Source organism: Oenanthe melanoleuca, chromosome 4A (genome assembly GCF_029582105.1).
Source record: "Oenanthe melanoleuca isolate GR-GAL-2019-014 chromosome 4A, OMel1.0, whole genome shotgun sequence".
Classification (NCBI taxonomy): domain Eukaryota; kingdom Metazoa; phylum Chordata; class Aves; order Passeriformes; family Muscicapidae; genus Oenanthe; species Oenanthe melanoleuca.
In genome coordinates this window covers 13,944,740-13,966,352 of record NC_079338.1, presented here as the reverse complement: position 1 = coordinate 13,966,352, position 21,613 = coordinate 13,944,740, and the positions used below count along the sequence as shown (strand labels likewise).

The 21,613-nt window shown below is 53.4% G+C and overlaps 1 protein-coding gene across 3 annotated transcripts in view; it reads left to right on the top strand.

Moving 5' to 3' along the window:
• The window catches only part of OPHN1 (oligophrenin 1), a 50,847-nt gene that overhangs the window by 3,929 nt on the left and 25,305 nt on the right, over positions 1-21,613 (top strand). For all 3 annotated transcript variants that reach the window (XM_056491073.1, XM_056491072.1, XM_056491071.1), the window contains exons 2-4: positions 11,164-11,259; positions 15,552-15,613; positions 17,047-17,118. In XM_056491073.1, coding sequence (XP_056347048.1) covers positions 11,164-11,259; positions 15,552-15,613; positions 17,047-17,118 — 230 coding nt within the window. The remainder of the gene's footprint in view (positions 1-11,163; positions 11,260-15,551; positions 15,614-17,046; positions 17,119-21,613) is intronic.

Sequence of the window (21,613 nt, the reverse complement as noted above, 5' to 3'; positions counted from 1 at the left end):
CTCAGCCATGAGACAGTAGGGAACAGGGGAAAAATGACCTGCTGGAATACATCACTTTCCTCCAGCAATAATGTCATCTCTTGTCAGCTCCTTGCTGGTGTTCCTCATCCTCACTGGGGATTTCAGCCAGTAAGGGCACCAATTGCTGCTGGTAACGTGTAAAATTGTCTCCTGACTTCCCAGCTCTGTCTCAAAAGACATCACACCCATAGCCAGATCCCAGCTCTCCCTGGGAGTGTCTGTGCCCTGCAGGGATTCTCAGCACAGGTGGGCACAGGGGGTCTCTGCAGCCAGCAGCTGCTGAGGGAGCAGCTCCTGCTCCTGGGCTGCAAGCTCTGAGCACAGGACTGGGGCCCCAGTTGGTGCAAATCTAAACCAGACATGCTTTAACCAGAGAACACAATAGCAGAGAAAGAACAAAAACCCTCCCAAAAGCCAACTCACCCCCGGAGCTGTATCCTCTGTGCAGGCAGGAGAGACGAGGGGCCAGCCCAGCATCTACCAGATCCAGCTGTGAGGCAGATCCCACCCAGTGTTCCAGGGCTCAGGGATGTGTTTGCTGGGTTTTTGCTCTCCCTGGAGCAGCTCTCTGACTGGGCAAATTGTCACTGTTGGGTTTGCTTTGCTGGTGGCTGTTGGTAGGCTGGGCACAGGATGGTTTGGCTGTGCCACAATGGCCCCAGACCTGGCTCTGTGTCCCTCCTGAGCTCCCCAGCCTCCCCCCTGGGAACTTCTGCTGCTTACAGCTGCTCCATCCGTGCCCAGGTGTGCCCAGGCTTAGTTTGTTTTAGGAAGCCAGGGCAGGAATGTGGGCAGGGGTGGCTGGCAATGGCACCAAGCCAGCCCTGTCCCTGCCAGCTCAGGGGCTGGTGGGAGGGCTCTGGAGCAGCTTTGGTCCAGCTTAAACAAACCAGTGTTCACTATTTTGTGATGGCTTTTTCCAGCATGATATGCTTCCCAAGGACTTGCCTGCATAGAGCAGCACAAGAGGACAAGAGGTGAATGCATTTTCATGGGTTTAAGGATATTTTTTCTTGTGCTGCACGTGAGGCATGCAGGGAGCTTTTAATCCATCTTCTGCCTTTTCTGGCTCCTTCCCTGGGAGGATGTGGGTGTTATCCATGTTCTGTGTGTCTCACAGCCCACAGCTCACAGCAGCACTGCTGCTGACCTAAGAGTTTCCTCTTGAGTCACTGTATGAAGACTCAGCTTTTCTGGCTTTTTTCTTGAGGTATTGCTGGAATATATTATTTCCTCATGCTGCTGGTGGCCCACTGGTAACTACAGATGTGAACCATGCTTGCCTCTAGGCTTTTCACAGGTGGTTTCTGTCCTGCTGGGTGCCAGCCTGGCTTTGTGGAGTGACAGTGTGCCTGCTCTGTTCTGCAGTGCACAGCCTGACACCTGTGGCACATCCTGGCCATGCTGCATCCTCCTGCCCACACAGCATAGCTCTGGCACTGATCCCTGGCTGCTCAGCCATGAATCTGGGCTGCAGTGCCAGCTTGGGCCATTCTCCAGGGACAGAGGGGCAGGTGCTGCTGTGGGGGCTGTGATGTCCAGGCACTGCTGTGCAGCACTGCACAGGAACACAGATGTTGTGAGAACTGTGGGTTCATAGAAAAAACAACTCTGGCGAACAATCAGCACCATTTACAGGTACTGAGCACCAAAATGCAGCAGCTTTGGAACTGCTGGAGACGTTCAGGTGGCAGCAGTTATTTTTCCTTACTCAGCATTAAATGGACCTTCAAACTCGTAAAGCTTCTATCTGAGATTCTGACACGTGTGAATGAGAAGGCTTTTGGAACTTTGTTATTTCTGTTCTGGGGATGGTGAGTTGTCCACACTGGCCCGTGTTGTGTCTCACAGCCTCCTCAGTGCTGCTGGCTGAGCTGTTCCACTGGGAACAGTGATCCCAGCAATGCTGGCTGTTTTCTCCTGGGACACATTCAAACATTGCCCCTCTGCCCTGTGTCCTTTCTTGTCACCGAATTCTCCACGCAGGTGAACGTCTGGTCATGAGTTGTTCAAGTGGTGACAAGAGCAGCAGAATAGCCTGAGATAATTTCTATAAATATAAGTACAGCCCAGAAGTCAGTTTCTCTCTCAGCCTGATCTCTCTCTTTTTTATAAAGCCTGATTTTTTCGGGATGTTTTAAACAAAATAGATTTATTATTATTACTGAACCTTGTAGCTGTGAGAATGGAGATCAAGGGACACAATCTATTCCTGTTCCATCGCAGGATGAACTGGTGACTTGCAGAGCGTTAGGGGGGTGGAAGCACAAACCAGACCCCCAAATCCTTGCAGAAATGCCCAGAGTGTGGGTTATCTCTTGGCTCTGGAGGTCAGTGTGGGTCAGGTTGGCGGTGCCCAGGAGTCTCCCGGGAGGTGCCAGCTGGTGCAGGAGCCGCTGGCATCGTCCCCAGCCGGAGCGGAGGGATGCGCGTTCCTCCCCGCACCGAGCGCCGCGGATCGCGGCTGGAGCCGGCGGCGATCCTCCCTGCGTGCTGTGTGACTCAGCTGGCCCCGGCCCAGCCCCGCTGCGCCCTTATCGAGGGAAACTCTGAAATCATCCGTGCTGGGAGCGAGCGTCGGAACCTGCCCTGCCTGCGGAGCGGGGCGATGCATGGGAGGGCTCCGCAGATCATGGGATGTCTCTGTGGGGATTGCTCGTGCTCTGCCCCGGATAAGAGTCCGTTGTTTTCATGTTTGTTTTCCCCGTGTCCGTCCTGCCTGTGCGGCGGGGAGCCGCGGGTCCCGGAGCACGCCCTCTCCTGCCGCTCACGCCAGAGCGCCGTGCCAAAATCGCGCTCGGCTGCTCTGGGAGCCGGGCTCTGCTGGCCTGGAGCGCTGCAGGCACCTCTGCAGCCATGAAGGCATCTCTGCAGCTCTGCCCCCCTCTCCTGATACCCCTGGAAAGCGCCTGATGCCCCTCCCTGACAGCTCACTCCTCCCAACAGAGGGGAAAATCCATTTATTTTCCAGCTTTGTGTGTTTTTAATTTTCAAAGCATCTCCTTCATTCCCTAGTCTGAGGACTTGTCCCCAGGCTGGTATTCTGAAGGCAGTGACTGGCCTCTGTGAGACAGGGATGTAAACAGGTGTATAAATAGGTGCAGCAGGCAGAGCCTCACCCTGCTTCCAGCTGGCTGCCTGCTTGGCCTCCAGCCCCAAAATGCCACAGCCACAGCTCATCTGGCACTGCCATCCCCATCACTCACCTGGTGCTGCCATCCCTACAGCTCACCTGGCACTGCCACCCCCAGGGCTCAGCTGGCAGCACTGTCCCCACCACTCACCTGGCACTGCCACCCCCAGGGCTCAGCTGGCAGCACTATCCCCACCACTCACCTGGCACTGCCACCCCCAGGGCTCAGCTGGCAGCACTATCCCCACCACTCACCTGGCACTGCCACCCCCAGGGCTCAGCTGGCCATCCCTGCTGCAGGGGCAGGCATCCAGCATTATGTGTGCTGGGAGTTCTCAGGAAAGCTGCTGAGTGCTGCTGCCCTGGATCCTCCCATGTGGGGTTTGGGAGCCACTGGCTGCTCAGCACAGGAATTGGCCACCACTTCCAGCAGCAGCACCAGTGCCCACAGAGCTGGGCACTGTCCCCCAGCTGTGGCTCTCCCTCCTACACTCAGGTGCACTGCGCTCCAGGGCACTGCTGGGCAATTCCCTGGTGTGCTGACAGATGGATTTTGACACCAGGTGGTCTGAAATTCCTGCAGGAGCAGCCCCATGGTTGGGCTTGGTCTGTGTTGAACCTAAGAGCTGTGATGGTGTTTCCTCCTTTGTGACTCTTCTCTGCCTCTGTGACCCTGGGAGCATTTGTTTAAAAAACAGTTGCATTATTTCTTACTGTGCATTTCATCACTTTTGCCGATTTCTAAGGCCTCTCATCTTTTCTTAACTTCCATTTCAGCTGGCCACGTGTTCTGGGCTGGCTGCCCTGTGTCTCTTTCCAGATTTACTGAAGTAACTCCTCCAGCTTTGCAGGGCTGCAAGGTTGATTTGAAAGGCCAGCAAAATGCCAAAGGGGAAAATACTATTCTCTGAGAAGCTGAGGCTCCCAAAGTGCAGTTTTACCTATGGCTCATCCTGAGGAGCACTAAGGGAAGTGCTGATGCTAGCAGGAGTTTTGTTGCTGTGGGGAATGCAGGGGTTCCCTGGCTGTGCTGCAGCATCCTGTGCTGCCCTTGTGTTTCAGAAGCAAAAACCATTTAAAAAAAAATTCATCCAACACGCTGTCCCTTGTAAAAATATTAAACATAAAGCCCAAAGTGCTGCTCTCTAGGAAACCAGTACAAGCCAACAAGTGTCACTGGGAAAATGGTGTGTTCCATGTCTTTGCTTTGAAATGTGGCTGTGCTGCATGATTCTCTTCCTTCTCAATGGATGTGTCACTGTGGAGGTCTTGGGAAGAAGATGCTGGATAACTTAATCCAAGGGAGGGTGAGAGTGCATCATTCTCCCAGAAGCTGTATCCCACATTACTCACTCCCAGTTTTCTCCAAAACAGGCCAACATACCCCAAAACTTTGTTGTCCTTCCAGTCTCGCTTGGTTGCTTTGTGTTTTGGTTGGGTTTTTGGGCTGATATGTTACCAAACTTCCAATCTCTGAGGAGACCCATGATCTCCTTGTGCTCCAGGCATCCAGGAAAGCTCTTCTGTGTGTTTTACTGCCTCGAGCTTTCAGGTGCAGCCTCCTAACCTTTGGCAGCTCTTCTGGAGCATGGCAGGTTCGGCAGAGCCGGTTTCCTTCAGGCAATGAGGGAGATAAAGCAGGCGTGAGAATTTTATGATAAGTGTGAGCCATTCCTCTCTGGGTCCTTGGGTATTTAATTTAACAGTGAATAAGAAAATAAGCCTGTCAAGCACGTTTGGGCACTTTCCACAAGGCTGGCTGGGAAAGGAGAAGAATTAATGAGAATGAAAGATTGAAGTTTAGGACAGGAAATAGAAACTGTGGAGGGTGGGGGAGACTGGGAGGGGAATGTGTGAGTGGAGGTGATGGTCCAGAGGGCATGTAACCAGCTTGCAGAGCTGAAGGTCACTGGTTAGGAAGAGGGACTGAGAAATGTCTTTTTATTGGGAGCACAGCCCTGTTTTTCTGCCTGGAGCCTGGGCTGGACTGGCTGTGAGAGGGAAGCAGCAGCTTATGAACAACTCAGTCAATGAAGAGCTGATTAGGAGAGGTAAATGTGTGACAGAGTGTGAGACATCCAGTAAATTCCTTTGCAAGAGATTTGTAAAGCACAGCTAAATATAGCAAGTTATTTTTAGCAGTTCATGCTAGCCACTTACTCCTGGCAAGTGGAAAACCCGTGTCAGTGTGGGAAAAATGGCCTTTGTCCAATGTGTCAGGATTTTTGAGTCCCACAGAGCCTTCAGGGGCACTTGCGGACGGCTCTCCCTGGGCCAATGCCAGGCACTGCCTGTCCTGGGCTGCTCTGCAGTTCCCTAGTGGTGAGCATCTCTCCTCTCTGCAGCACCAGGAGGGCTGGATTCCTTGCAGGATCCTCTGTGGATTTGGGATTACATAGAAGGCTGACCAGAAGATTATTTTTTTTATCCTCATCTGAGAAAACCAACCTGTTTCTGTGTTTGAGCAGCTGTAGAGTATTTGGGAGTGTTCCATGAGTCAGGGATTGTTACTCCTGATGCTGATGGCACATCTGGGCTCAGTGGGGGGAGCTCATGGCTTTCCAGGATGAGGTGTGTTTGTGGGACAGAGACTGGGGACTTCATGCAGGTAGTACAGACAGTGTAAGTCCAACAGCTTGGAGCAGAGTCTGGCCTCTTGGCCACTTACTTTGTGTGCTCCTAAAACTCTTTTTTTTGTGTGTGTTCCTAAAACTTTTGTGGTTGTTGTTGTTATTGTTGTTTTTGTGGGTTTTTTCTTTGTGCTTCTAAAACTCTGCTGCAAGGACAGAGAATTCCCAGGAAGCAGTGGGTCAGGTACTGTGTCCAGAATCTCATCCCCAGGGTGGTGATGGTGTTCAGCTCTATCTCCTTAGTGATGCAACTCCCTGAGGAATTCTTTGGCGGGAGTTAGTTACAATGAGCACATTATTTTCCCCTCAGGAATCACAGCCCTCTTTCTGCATGCTGGGAAAAATGGCATTTCTCATGCTGTACATATGCACAGCTCTTCACCAGGGAGGAGAAAATCATCCATAGGGACCATTGGTAAGACATGTAGGTGTGTCCTCAGCTGCTGTGTGTCAGGGTCCTGCACAGTTTCCCTGACAAAAATGGATTTCCAGGGGTCAGATCCTAACCTGAAAACTTCCATGTCTTAAAATGCTCTTGTTGAAGGGCAGAGTAAACTTTTATTGTCTTTTGTTTACTTAGTTGAAAGGAAAGTGTTTGGCTGGTTTTCATAGTTCTGTTTTCAAGCTGGAGAAGAAAAAAGCAAAATGCACAGATCATCTCCTGCTTAGCTTTGCTCTGGTTATTTGCACTGCCATGGTCAAACCTGGGCTGTGTTTTCCTTATTGATTCCTTATGGGTTTTATGCATGGGTTGCTGAAGCTGTGACTGAGTTGCTCTGGTACTGCAATCTGTGGGTCAGGCAGATACAGAACCTCAGGAATTGCTTTTTCCCCCATGGAAATCTCTGCTGGCTGCTCTTCCCCAAGCTGCCCATGTGTAGGTGCAGGCAGGGAGGCCAGTGAAAGTCACTTCCCACCTTCCAGTGTGGGCTGGGACATCCTGTCCCTTCCCAGGAGCAGGACAGGGATGCTGCAGCCCTTCACTGCTCAGCTATTCACGCCTTCAGCTGGATCAGGTTAAACTCAGGACTGCCTTTGCACTGGAAGTGTCACTGGCCAATGATTGCAAGGACGATGAGGTTGGGGGGCAGTATTTTTGTTTTTTCCTCCTTAATTTGCAGCCTGATGCCCTGGGAGCAGCGTGTGATGGAGATTAGCCAAAGGGCTGCTGAGCTCACTGCTTGCTCTGCCCCTTAGCTTCTGGAGGAGCAGCAATTCCCCCCTGGCTGTTTCCTAGGAAGGAGCAGAGTGGAGTGTGTACACCAGCTGCTGCACAACCAAGCAGGGTCACATAAACAAGGGCTGTGGATAATGGGGGTGAGGGTGCTGTGCTGGGGTGGTGTGTACCCTCCACACCTGCTCTCCTGCACAACTGGAGATGTTGGTTTTCAAAGAGTTTATTTCTAAAAATCTGGCTGTTCTTTGCAACCGTGTCACACCCAGTGTCCCATTGTGTCCCTGTGGTGTTAAATGAGGCAGCCCAGGCAGGGCCCTCCTGTCCTGGCTCAGAGATCCTGCTGGTCCCCATAGCTGTCACCACTTGGTTGTCACAGCCACTTCTATTTCCATGTGCTCAAGGACGTGGTTTCCTCTCTTGGGAACAGAGGGCCGTTGCAGTCACACAGACTGTGACCTCTAGGTTGCAATTAGTAAAGCTAATTAAGGATGTGCACCTGTGACACCTCAAGCAATGCAGACCCTCAAGCAGCACTGCTGTGCCTCATTCTCTGGTCATGTCTGCTCACCCTGCTCCCCTGTGGTTCTCTCCTGGGGTGGTGGTTTCCTTCTGGTTTAAATTCAAAGAACTGGAGGAAGAAGCAGCAGCACAGCCTGGTTTGGGGCTCTGCTTGTGTTTGTATTCTGTCAAGAGACCTGTGGCTTTTGCAGTGGTAGCAGCACTTTTTTGTTTGTGGTTTTTGGTTACCTGTGGTTGCTGTCAAAGGCTGACGTGAGAATTGTAGGTCCTTACCGAGCAGGCTGTGAGGCACATCCTTCCAGAGCTGCTGCTTCTGGGGGTGTGTTTATCCACACAGAAATACAGCCCTGAGCTCTCTGTGTGCTTCCTGAGGCTGGCACTGGTGCTGCAGCACTGCAGCCCAGCTGGGACCACTGTGCAGGGGTGGAACTTCATGTTGACTCGAAGAGTAAATTATTGTAACCACAAATGGTGAAACTTGGCATTGCTTCCTGATGCTGGAAGGGAGTGGAGTCCTTGAGGACTCCTGATCAAATTCATTTTGGTGTGTTTCCATGGAAACAGGCTGAGCAGGCAGGGTCCTTGGGGTAGTGCTGAGCCTCGGCGTGTAGTCTGCAGGGATATTCCAGCTTGGAGCATGGCATTACTCCTTCATCCTTGGGTCCTGCTGCTGGGGGAGCAGGACAGGCCCTGCAGCCTCCTCTTCCTCCTGCCAGGCTCTGGGGGTGCAGAACAGGAACCTTTGGCATTGTTTGTTTTGGGGGGGGATAACATTTCTGATGGTTAAAACAAGGGAGAATACGGACATGTCTCTCCCAGCATGGGATGGAGCCCTGTTGTTCCACACTGCAAATCTCTTCCTGCTGGCTCCTTCCTCTTTCAAGCCTCTTTCCTGTGGCCGTGGCTTATCGCTTTCTCCCCAGTCCCCCTGCCCTGCCCCATCACTGGTGTCACCACAGTGCCATTCGGGTGCCACCGAGGAAAGGGGACACGTCCCACTGAGTGTCTGTGAGAACTGACACCAATTCTCTGTGCTGGGCCCTGCAGGGACACAGCCCCTGAGCAGGGACATCCTCTGTTCCCAGGGTGCCAGCAGTCAGCCAGCCCCTGTTCTGTCCCAGTCACACCCCAGAGCTGTCCCAGGGTGCCAGCAGTCAGCCAGCCCCTGTTCTGTCCCAGTCACACCCCAGAGCTGTCCCAGGGTGCCAGCAGTCAGCCAGCCCCTGTTCTGTCCCAGTCACACCCCAGAGCTGTCCCAGGGTGCCAGCAGTCAGCCAGCCCCTGTTCTGTCCCAGTCACACCCCAGAGCTGTCCCAGGGTGCCAGCAGTCAGCCAGCCCCTGTTCTGTCCCAGTCACACCCCAGAGCTGTCCCAGGGTGCCAGCAGTCAGCCAGCCCCTGTTCTGTCCCAGTCACACCCCAGAGCTGTCCCAGGGTGCCAGCAGTCAGTCAGCCCCATTCAATGTCCCAGTCACACCCCGGAGCAGTGTGACAGCGATGCTGCCTGTGCTTGCACACAGGAGCTGTGTCAGGAGCCGATGTTCAGCCAAGGCTCTCTACGTGTGGCAGTGGAGCTGTGTTGCTCTGGAGAGGCCTGGTTTCCATTAAGAGCTCCTCCAGAGCCCGCCAGGCACGTATGGTACAGGCTCACCCCCCTCTCCCTCCTTCTCCCCTGGGCTGGCAGGGACACATGGCACATGGAGACCGTCTGTCCCTGCCAGGTACCACCCTTGGCACCTGTGTGTTCTGCCCTGCTCCTGGCTCACAGGTACACTGGAGCCGTGGTGCCTTGTCACCTGTCCCCAGCCAGCACCCATGGTAGGGACAGATGGACAGACAGACAGATGGATGCTGGCTGGGGGTGCTGCTGCTTTCAGAGGGGCTCAAGGACACACACACTGGGCTGGGAGGGGTGTTGGAGGGAGGCACTGAAAATCACCTTTGGCCAGCACTAGGGGAGGGGCTGGATGGGGCCACAGCAGCGCCAGGGATGGTGCTGGGGATTTGCAGGGGATGAACAAAGATTCCCCTGAGCAAGGGCTGAATGAGCCTCCAGCCTGGCCTGAGTGAGCACTGGGGGACTGAGGGGGAATTATTTGCTGAGGTTTTCCATCAAGTCAATGACATGGTTCTGTGCGAGAGTTCACCATTTACGTGCTCCAGCCCCTGGCAGCTGGGGCTAAATAGCAACATTCAGGCCTGAATCTGCCCATTCAGGAGCAAAGGTTTGACCCATGGGAGGGAGCTGCTGAACAAGGCTTTTGAGGGAGAAGCAGGGCTGCTCTCTGAGCCTGCACTGGGGACCCCACAGTCCCCCCACCCCTGCCAGCCCAGGGACCTTGGGGAGGGACAGGGAAAGCAGGGCAGTCTGGGGACCTGCTGGTGTCCCACACAGGCCACTTGATTTATTTTCTCAACATTCATTTCAATGGTATCCAGTTTTTCTCTCCCCTTCACAGCAGCATTTCAAAGCATCCCATGATTGCCACCACAGCTGTAAGTTTTATTTTCAAATTGAAAAAACCCATCCATGTACACCAAATTTCTATATACAACAATCGTGGTGCTGGTTTGGCAAAGCAGTGGTGGGAGCTGGTTGCCTGCAATGTTTGTACCAACATGTCTTCCCCACTTGTGATTTCATTAATTTCTGAAAGTGTACTGCCACAAAGGAGTTCAGCCTGGAACTGTGCCTGTAGCTGGAGTCCCAAATTAGGGACATTATTCCTTTGCTTTTCTTTTTGTTGCCTACATCCTACTGTCTGAGGTCAGGCAAGTGCAGCCCCCTCTGTTTGTATCTCAGGAGTTGTTGTAGCTTTGAGCAGGATGGTGTGGTTGTGCTGTCCCTGCTGGCCCTGGGTCAGGCTCTGTTGTGGTGTCACTGTCACGTCCCAGGGCCCCTCTGCCAGCGCCAGCAGACGCCGTCCAGCCACATCCTGCAGCCACACAGGGTGCAAACACACAAAGCATCCTTTGGGCCAGAAATTTCTTTGGAAGGTCCAAAAATAATTTGGACTGAGCCACAGAAAACATCAGGCAATTTCTCTGCTTCCAGCCCAGCCTGTTCCTCACCAGCAGGTCCCAGGGCCATCTGTGGGTGCCCAGGCAGCCCAGCTGGGCCCCCTGGCTCAGCTCTGTGCTCTGTGGCACTGTCCTTCCCTCAGGGCCTGTCTGTGTCCATGACCCCACAGAGGGGTGGTTATTTTTAGTCCTGCCTTTTTCCTCACATTTATTTTCTGACTCTACAGATTTTTCTCCCATATTATGAAACAATTCCTGTGAACAGTGGCCAGCCTGTCCCACAGCCCCTGTGCTCCAAGGAGCTGTGCTGGTGCACACAGAGCCCTGCTGTATCTCCTGAGTGTTTTCCTGCAGGGAAGTGTGTCAGTGTCCCTTCCTGTCTGTGGCTGGACACAAGGCCATCGATCAGTTGTATTGTGTGGTGCATCCATTAGTGCTGCAGAAGCTTTTTCAGAGAGAGAAAAAACCCAAATCCAATGCTCTCTGCAGCCTCTGAGGGTTATTAATGCTGCAGCATTTTCTGCAGGGCTTAAATTCCCAATGTATATGGATTTTCATAACTACCTTCCTGTGGTCTTGTTCCACTCAGGATAAATTGCTGAGATGTGCAGCTTCTGTAGAAATATTGCAGAAACCCCAGCTGATTGCTCTGTCCTTTTCCAGGATATTCCTCAGCAGTGCAGAAGTTCTCCCAGACTCTGCAGTCCTTCCAGTTCGACTTCATCGGTGACACCCTGACAGATGATGAGATCAATATTGGTGAGTTCTCTGCTTTTTGAAGCTGGCTTCCAGTAACTGGACCAGTCTCCCTCTCTAGGAATCAGCCTGCCTGATGGTTTTAAAGCAGCCTCAGGAACTGGCTTCCAGGCAGCTCTTCCAGAGCTTATTTTATGAAGTTGAACAGTCACGGGTCGAGTTTCACGTTCCCAATTCAGCGGATAATTTGCAGAGGTTTTCCATGGCTCCAGGCCTGCTCCCTGCTGCCAGGTGCTGGGGGGAGGCAGCATGGTGCTGACCTCCCAGCCAGCCCCCCCTCCTGGTGCTGCAGTGGGTTCTGCTCCTAGAGCTGCCCTGGAAAGGTCTCACAGGAATAAACTGCCCCAGCTGCCCTGCAAAGGCACCAGGCTGCAAACTGCTGGGACAAAGGTTGCTGGATGTGTCTCAAATGGAAAACAATGGCTGTCTGTGCCCTGGGCAGCCTTGCAGGGCACATCTGTTTGGGGATTAGTGATCCTGGAGCTGTGTTACATCCCTGCCCTCCCCCAGCACAGCTCTAGGAGTCACTCAGCATCCACAGCCCAGCTCTGGGAGTCACTCAGCATCCACAACCCAGCTCTAGGAGTCACTCAGCATCCACAGCCCAGCTCTGGGAGTCACTCAGCATCCATAACCCAGCTCTGGGAGTCACTCAGCATCCACAGCCCAGCTCTGGGAGTCACTCAGCATCCACAACCCAGCTCTGGGAGTCACTCAGCATCCACAGCCCAGCTCTAGGAGTCACTCAGCATCCATAGCCCAGCTCTGGGAGTCACTTAGCATCCACAGGCCAGCTCTAGGAGTCACTCAGCATCCATAGCCCAGCTCTGGGAGTCACTCAGCATCCACAGCCCAGCTCTAGGAGTCACTCAGCATCCATAGCCCAGCTCTGGGAGTCACTCAGCATCCACAGCCCAGCTCTGGGAGTCACTCGGTATCCATGACCAGGGGGGCTGGATTGAAGGCCCTTTAATGCCCCAAACCCCCACATTTCACATTAATCTGCTCTTTGCTTAGTGGGGTGAGTGAACCCTGCAGGGGTGATAGGGGCTGCAGGAGGGACAACAGGGGATCCTCAGCCCCTGAGGTTCTGACCCTGCCCCATCAGACAAAACACTTGGGCCACCTGCCCAAGGGGCTGGGGCTGCCATGGGCTCTCAGGGCTTTCTCCAGGCAGGAGCACAGGACATTCATGGGGTGGGGCATAGGGCACAGGGTCTTTTCCAGGCTGCTCCTGAGGGCTGCACATAGGGGAAAAAAAGAAAACCAGCTTTTGTCAGGCAGCAATTGAAGAGTGGCAGCAGTGTGACATTGCTGGTGTCAGGTCCCTCAGCTGCTGTCAAAAGGGGAAGGAAGTAGAGCCTGTTGTATTTAAAGCCATGTGAAGCACATTGCAGCCTGCCCCTCCAAGGCTTGTTTCCTTTGTGGAAAGTCTCTGGGTGAAACCCGCTGGAAATGAGTCAGCCTCTCAAATCTAATGGCAGCAGAGGTGCTGAGCTTCCAAACACACGTGGGTCAGGGAGGGGAGAACTCTGCCATGTAAATGCCTCTCCTGGGAGCTGAGGGGTCTGAGGCAAACAGCCATTCAAGGAAAGGAGTGTCCCTCCTCTTGGCTGGAAGGGACAAAGCTCCAACAAGCAAGCAAGGCTGTTGGGAAGGACAGAGGTTGGATAAAGGGAGAGCAAGAAGAGATCACAGCAGATGTAAAATTCTCCATGGTGGAAGGAGCATGTTTCCCTTCAGTTCTGCTGGGGAGTATTTGTTTTGTTCTTTCAAGAGGTCCCTAGTTTCCCTGTGAAGAAGCCTGGGCTGTGTTCCTCCTCCCACCCAAGTCCTGGAGTGCCTGCAGGGTTGAGGTTTCCTTATTCCTGACACAGCAGTGGGGCGTTGACGTCTCCGCAGCAGCTTCCATCTCCTGCCGGGGTGCCAGGGATCTGCGTGGGAGTGCAGAGCTCAGCTGATGTGCAGGATATGGGAGTGAAGCACAACACTTCCAGGCACTTCTGTGCTCTGCAAGAGAACGTGTCTGGGTTGTAAATGCAGCTGAAGTCACGCTGCTCTCGGTGTGTGGGCGCAGAGCAGCCCAGCACCCGAGGGGGTGGCAGCAGGGACACTGCAGGTGCCAGTCAGGACACTGGGTTCATGTTGTCTGTTGTGAGCAGCACTTTGGGGATGTGAAAGGTCATGGATGCACCCGTGTTACCTCACAGCTGTGGCTCCTCCTGTGCCCCTCCTGCAGCTCCTCCACTGTCACCTGGCAGGACCCAAATCAGCAGCTCCTGCAGAGATGAAGGGGCAGTGAAATGGGATGGCATGTTCTTCCCTCCCAGGCATGAAAACCTGGAATCCTCTGGCTGTAAGGACCTTGCTGGAACACTTCTGGCTGCCCAGCAGTCACCCTGGCAATTCCAGGTGTCAGTTCCCAGGTGTGGCTGGGCACGTGGTGGCTGCTGGTGGTACTGCTCCACAGTACCCTGCAAGAGCTGGCAAATTCTGACCCAGGCCAGTAGCATAGATCTACCCTGCTGCTCCCAGGCACTGCTGGCAGCAGGATCTGAGCCTTGTGTGTGGTGCAGGCTCAGACTCAGTGGGCTGTTCTGTGACTGGAGCCATGAAACATGTTCCTGGGCTCTTCCTGTAGGACAAAGGGAAAAAAACAGCTAGGGAACATTTTAGGCACAGACATATTCCCTGTAAGTTTGGGGCTGGATTCTCTTTCTCCCTGTCATAATTCCTTCCTGGCTCAGGCCCGTGGTGTCCATGCACTCCATCATCCTGGAGAGCCACAGTGACAGCCCCTGTGGCCCTGGGTGTGAGCACAGTGAGCTGGAGGGCCATGCACTGCTGGGTGCTGGAGAGCTCAGAATTCCTGACTCATAGGAAGGTCTGTTGTGCCCCTGCCAGCTGAGGGCCCATCACGAGACTGCAGTTGTTCCCTTTTGTGTGTCTGGGCAGCTGCAGAATGAATCCTCAGGCTGGATTTCAGCAGGTACCTCTCCAAGGTGTCACTGTGGATGAGGAGAGAGGGCCCTCAGCTTGCACAGAGAGCACTGGAGAACCTCTCCCTGCCCTGTGGGACAAGCTAATCCTGTGCCTGCCTTGCTGTACACCTGCTGTGCCCCCTTGTGTGCTGCCCTGCCCTGCCCAGCCCAGTGTGCTGCAGGGAGGGAGGCTCTGAACTGCAGAGCTCTGGGGCTGACAGAGCCACTCTGGGATGTTCCACCAGGGCAAGAGGGAGCCTGGCACCCACCAGACCTGTCCCACACTGTGCTGAGCTGGCTGGAGCTGTGGGAAACTTTCCCAGCTGACTCCCAGGTAGTTCCCAGGCACACTGGGGTGATCAGGTTGTTCCCCCAGGCACCAGCACACAGCCACCCTTCCTGCATGAGCAGGTGTTTGCCCAGCCCTGCCTTGCAGCCTGCAGAGGTGGGAGTTTGGCTTGGCCCTGTCAGTGCTCTGCTGCTGAGAGGTTTCCTCCCCTGTGACAAATTCAGCCCCTTCCCAAGTTCTCCTTTGAGGGACTAGACTCCTACCTAGTCTTTTATTTCTCCAGGCTAAATTATTCTTATTTCAGTTTGTTAAAGGAAAGGTTTCATGCTATTTTTATTGTATATGGACTCCAACTGCTTATCAATGAGATCTTTTTGTTTCACTTCTAACATTTTGGGGAGTGGTGTCAGTGTCTGTGACCATGTCTACACCTGCTGCCTTTCCTCCTGTATGTGGACTTTATGCTCAATGTGATTTTTGTCATTCCAGACCATTTTCATTTGACACACTTGTCCTGGTCCTGGCAAGCACCTGCAGCTCTTCCTGGGACAGAGGTTCCAGTCCCATCCTGGTGCTGCTGGCAGTCCTGTCCTGCCCACAGCTCCCACTGTGGCAGCTCCTGTCCTGCTGCAGGCCCTGGGGATGGCAGCTCCCCTTCCCCCTGTTTGGCCTTTCCCTGCATTTGTCCCTTCTCTGACACCTGTATTGCCATGTCTATAACACAATTCCTAATAAAAGCTAATTAACATTCTCTTACCTTCCCAGGCCTTCACTCCTTCTTACCCTAGGTAGGAGATCCTCCTCCTCCCCCTTGTATAAATAAATAAATAAATACCCCTCAAGGCCAGCCTGCACCTGGCATTGCCTCATGCTGTTTCTGCCAGAAGGGGCCCTCTCTTCTGGGTTTTTTTGCCAGCCTTTAGACAGCCATGCTGGGGGTGCAGCCACCTTGGGGTGTCCTGGTGTGTGCCCCACACTCTGGTGCCACATCCAGCTCCACTGACCAGCCTCTTCTTTTCTTACAGCCGAGTCCTTTAAGGAGTTTGCAGAGCTGCTGCAGGAAGTGGAGCTGGAGAGGTCCATGATGGTAAGGAGATGGGAACTGGGCTCTGTCATTCCTGACACAGCTAAATTCCAGATCACAGCCTCAGCACCATGTGCCTCGGTGTGAGGGAAGCTGGGAGCACTGGGAATGTGCTTTGCACTCATCTGGTGCCGTGGGCCCTGAGCATGGGGCAGGCACAGCAATAGGTTTGGGGGCTGTGGCTCTCCCAGCCAGTAGAGGCAGGCACAGAGCCCCAGGCCCTGCAGCTGGAGGGGCTGCAGTGTGTGCAGGCTGCTCACCAGCTGCTTCTGTGGTGAAGGGCTAAAGAATAAGAAGTGTTTTCACTCAGTTTTTGCTGGGTACAGGAAGGCAGGTGTTCCTGAGCCCATCTGTGCCCATAGAGCTCCTGCAGTACAATGCACCACCATCATCTTCCTGCTGATGTGCCCTGAGCTCTCCAGGGCTCCTCCAGAGCCAGTGCTGGCTTCCCATTTCACTCCTAATTCCAGGAAAAACATGAAGGTTGGGCTCGGTGGAGAGCTCACAGCGTGCCAGGAATGTGCTGCTTGGCTCTGCGTTCCCCTGCCTCGTGCAGCAGCAGGAGCTGCTGCCAGGCTGGGCTGGAGGGTCCATGGGCACGCAAGGAACAGCAGGAAACCAGGAGAGCACTCAGATACTTCTTTATTATTATTTACATCCCAGCTACAGGCTCCTTTAACAGTGAGGGCAGCAGTGGCAGGGCTTGTTTCAGGGATTATGGGCACTATGTCCAATTTTCAAAGTTGGGGTTTTCTGCCCTCTGCTTGTAGGAGCAGTTCTGTTTTACAGCAGCTCCCTCAGGAGGTTTCACACTCATGTGTTCATCAGCTTTACATTCCCTGAAGGGCTGTGGCTGTGTGGTGTCCTGTCCCCTTCTCTTCCCCTCTCCCTTCTCTGGAGCTTGGGACAGAGCCTGTCAGGGAAGTGGGAATGGGAGGAGACAGCAGGTTGGTCCCAGTGCCAGGCTGGAGTTGGAGCCAGTGATACAAACTGGGATGAGCTTTCATGTGGATTCATGGTAAAGGTGTAAGAGCAGCATCCAGGAAAGCATCTCTCAGGCATGAGACAGGAGTGGAAGAGACACAGGCAGGCTTTCCCTTTTCCCTGGCAGCTCCTGTGAGAGATAGCCTTTGAGACAAGGGAAATCCATCTTTTATTTGAGAGCAGCCTTGTTAGATGGGGGTGGAGGACAGCCCCCATCATCCACAGGATGCCCCCAAAGCCTCCTGGGCTGTGTTTGGGGTTTGCTGTTTGTTACCCATGGGGAAGAACAGGTACAGATGGTTTAGGTGAATTCACCTACAGATAGAGAGCAGAAGTTTACAGTCAAAAACATTAAAATCTCAGAGTTCTTGGCTTCTAGCCCTGTTCAGCCTCTGTTTAGGAGAAAATGGATCAGCATCCTGCAATTAAAATGCTTTTTCTTTGCACTGTAGGTGCAGAATGCAAGTGATTTGCTGATCAAACCTTTGGAAAACTTTCGGAAGGAGCAGATAGGGTTCACCAAGGTAAGGCTTGTTTGTTTGTTTTCAGTGTAAACAGATTTGTTTTCTGTTACTGTGCTTGAATTCAGATTTTTCTCTTGTTGTTGTTAACAAGCAGGCAGTTGCTCTACTGCATTCTGACTTCAGGCACTCAGAAACTCCCTGTTCAATGCTGGCTTTCAGCTGCTGGCATGAGGGTTCGTGCTGTGACTTTTAGTCTGATTTTTCAATCATGAGAGGCTCCAAAATCTTTTCCTGAATTCTTTGGGTTCTCTCCTGGCCTGATTCCAGCACTGCCTCTGTCTTGAGCAAGGAGTGCTTGTTTCAAACAGGAGATCCTCCTTGCTGCTTTCTCTTCTCTCCCCTTTGTTCAGTCTGTGCTATTGAGAATAAAATACTTTCTGCAGAGAAGTGTGCAGTGGAGTGGGAGGGAGGAAGGGAAGGAGGGAAAGCAGGAGAGGCCAGCAGGCAGAACCTGATTATAGTCATAGGGCTTTTGTTATGAAATATTTACATAAAGCATCTAATGAGTCTTTCAGATGGACCAAACTTTTAAAGAAACAAGCTATAAAAAGCAAATTCTGCACATGTGGAGCACAAAAGATCATTTTTCCCTTGTCTGCTATCAAGAAGTCCAGGTTCCATGTTACTCAGCAGCAGTTAAAATGGGCCTGGCTCTGACCCAGCTCCGAAATGGAGATGTTTTGGAGAACACTTGAGGCTTGGATTCAGCCCAGCCCATCTGGAGGCTCTGACGTTTAATAAATCCAGGGTTTGAGAAGAGATACTCAGTGGCCCTCCTGCCCTTTGCCATGCCCTGAGCACTGGTGTGTGGAACCCTCTGAAGAGCTGCAGCCACAAACATGGCAGAGGTGCTGCCCACAGCCCCTGCTCTCGTGTCCTTGGGGCTGTTTTCTCCCCTGAGAGCCCTTGAGGTGTTTAAAGGCCACTTTGCTCACAGCCCAGAGTGTGCTGTGCCCGTGTGCCCGTGTCCTGCTCCACAGTGGCCGTGCCCAGCAGGCAGAAAGGTCTCAGCAGGGCTGGTGCCCCAGCCCCAGCACTGACACAGATCCACCTGGCAGCCTGCAGCCCTTCCTCAGTCCCTGGGGATGGCAGGACACTCCAGGTGGAAGCACAGGGTGGTGACAGAGGCAGGACACTGCTCAGAGCAGCTGGTGGCAGAGCCCAGGGGGTTGTTGCAGGTGGCTCAGCCATTGCAGTTTGGTGTGGGGCTTTGTTTTTTGTGAGGAACAGGAACTGCAGAGGTGCCAGGGCACTGTGGTGGGAAGAGGGCAGTTCTGTGGCTCAGCTCAAGTGCTCCATGCAGAGCTAACAGGGCAGCACCTTGCACTGTACCAGGGATGCACAGGGAGGTACCACTGTCCCCAGTGCCACCCCAAAGCCTGGAGAGGGTGTGAGTTTGGGAGCGAGCCCCAGCCACTCCAGCCCCTTGTGCTCAGCTCTGATGCTTCCCTGACAGGAGCCTGTGCCACAGTGCTGCTGGGCTGCACCCCCAGGTGTCACCTAGGCCACAGAGCCCTCCTTCACCTGCCAGCCTGCACAGCAGCTCTGGCTCATCCCCACCCAGCAGCAGAAGGTACAGTGAAGTACAAATGAGGCTTCTCACAGTGGGGCTCTGTCAGTGTGGGTTCCTCCCATACTGCTGGGCCTGGCATTGCCCCATGGACCCTTTCTGGGCTGCACCAGGGGCAGAGGCTGGGGCTGGGCTCTGGAACAGGCTGGAGACATGACACAGGGAATTTGTGCCCTCTGCTTGGTTTCCGCATTTTGGCAGCGTCGCCTTCTGTGAGATGTTTTCTGTTCCCTTTGCGAGCTGCTGGAGCCAAATAGGAAGAGCCCTTGAATTGGGGCTTTGTGATGCCTCTGGCTGGAGCACAGCCAGTCTGAGCAGCACATCTGAGTCTGCATTCAGCCCTTCTCCCAGGGGAGTGGAGTCTCCTCGGGGGGCTGTGCTCCCACACGGGGCAGCCCTGGGACCCCTCCAGCCACAGCCCCACGGGGTCACTTCTTCCTGTGACTTGCTGTGCTCTGATGTGCCACATCACAGATAAAAGGGAGGCTCTGGGAGCCCCTGAGCTGACCCATTTCCCAGCTCTGGCACTCATGGCAGGGGGTGAGTGTGGAAAGGAGCTGGTGCATAACTGGGGCTCAGCTCCGTGCTGTGGGGCTGGGACACTTTGGGAAGAGCCTGGCCACACTTACTGAGTCAAGGAGGGTTTCAATAAAAATTTTTAATTCCAGTTTCTCTTGGAAGGAGGCAGCTTTTTAAAAAAAACACAAAGCCAACCAAAAAAATCAGAGGGAAGGGCTTGTTTGCATGTACTCTAAGGGCAAGAGGAATGCTGAATAGCTGCAGTGTTTGTCAAAATTTCTTCCATAGGAGATAACATATTCCTGAAAGGTCTTAGGTAATACTATTATTAATTTCGTTAATTATAATTTTAAAAGAAAGGGAGGATAATAACTTCTACTTGCTTTCATCTCTGGGGGAGCAGGGCCTGAGGAGCATTTGAGAAAAAGCAGTGGGTGAGGGAAAAACACCAGTATGAACTGAGTGTGCTTTGATAGAACTGCTCCTTCTACACCCCTCAACTTTTTTGAAATCAATTTGAATTAAGTGCTGATACCTCATAAAAATGAGGTATGATGATCCTCCATGCACTGCTCTTGCACCCAAACCCCTCAGGCATGCATGGAGGTGGGGGCTCCCAGCAGGAAAAGTGTTTTTAATTCTTTATGGAGAGGAGAAGTTGCCCTCATTTGCCACTTACTCATCTCCAAAGATGGGAAATTCAGAGGATCCTAATTAGCAGCTAATGGTTAAAGGGGAGTTTTGGCAAGTCTGTTTGTCCCTTTCCCCCTGGTGGGCTGGACCTGAAGCTGTCAAGGGGCTCCAGTGTCACCCCAGTGCTGGTGGCAGTCGGGGTGCAGGCAGGACCCAGCACACACTGAGCAGCCAGAGCTGTGCTGGATCACCTGGATCAGTGCTGTGCCACGGGCTCCTGCCCAGTCCTGGCCACAGCAATGCCTGTCAAGGCTCCCAAATGGGGTTTGTGCAGAGCTCCCTCCTCGTGCACTCGGGACCTGCTCATTCGCTCCCAGTGAGCAACAACCAGGAGGTGGGTGGCTCTTGGACTTGGCAAACCTTAATGAGAAGGTGGTGCTGCCCTTTGCTGAATATTTATGAGAAACTAATTTGTGCTCATGTTTCCATGATTGTGCTTCAGTCTGGGTGATTTTTTTGTGTTGTTTGTTTTTTTTGTCTTGGCTTGCTCTGTTCAGCAGCCAGCTCAGAAGGATTTGTAGGTCATCCTTCTGCTGTTGTTATATGTTAATTAGCCCAAGTGGGAAGGATTGGCAAGCTCCCTCTTAGTGGCCCAAAATGCCACATTACACTGTGGTGCTGTCACACATGGGTCCATCTTGGACATCATTCTCAGTCCCTTCAGTCCCCAAAAAGAGCTCAGTGCTCCATGTCCCCAGTGCAGCCATGTGCCCCTTCCTGCCAAGGGTGCTGGCAGAGGGGGAGGCACTCTCCAAAGGAGTCTGGCTTCCCCTCTCCTGCTGCTGCAGCTTCTCCCAGGCTCTTCCTTTCTCTTCACCAGCCTTTCCCTGAGCAGGGGTGACCCCTCTTCCTCAGAGCCCACCATGTCTGCCCACAGGGAGTGGTGGCAAAGCTGCTGCCTGGTGGTTTGTGGTCTCCCTGTAGCTGTGGCCACACACAGCTCTTGGCCTCCTCCATGGCTTCTTGTTCTTGTGGCCATCTGCACAGCTCCCACAGCAATGCCACCTCTCCTGGGGACAAGCCAGGAGCCACGTGCTCCCAGGCTGCTGCATCCAGAGGCACATCCCCCTGCCCATCCCATCCTGCTCCCTGCCCATGGGCTCTGCTGTGCCCAGCCATGGTAGCACCAGGCTCTGGTGGGCAGCTGTTCCCTTGCCCTGTGCATTCCCACAGCTCCTGGCAGCCTCCCAGATGCACAGCAGGACAGGTTGGTTCCAGCTCCAGTCTGGAGTGTGGCTGTCTTCCCTGGTGGCCTCTCCACAGGGAGGGGACAGCTGAGTGAGCTGCTTGCTGGTGCTGAGAGGCAGGAGGGGATTCCTGGAGTGGGCTTCAGCCCCATTCCTGCTGTGCCTTCAGCTGCTCGCCCACAGCTCTGCTGAGGAGCAGGGATGGCACCATCCCTGTGCTGCCACCACCACCTCTGCATACCACCTTGGTGGACACAGTGGAGCTCTTGGTTGGGTTTACAGCTTGCTTTCCATGGCAGCACCTACTTTTCCATCTCAGTGCCTGCTCTAAACTCATTTTTATGAGGCATCAGCAGTTAATTCAAAAAGATTTCTGAAAAGTTGAGGGGTTGTAGAAAGAGCAGTTCTATCAAACTCTTGGGGTTTGGAGGCTCCTCATTAAGGAAATGGAAACAAGGCAATTTCCTGGCTGCTTTAGATGGGGCATTAATGGCACAGCCAGCCCAGGAGTTTGACCTTACAGACA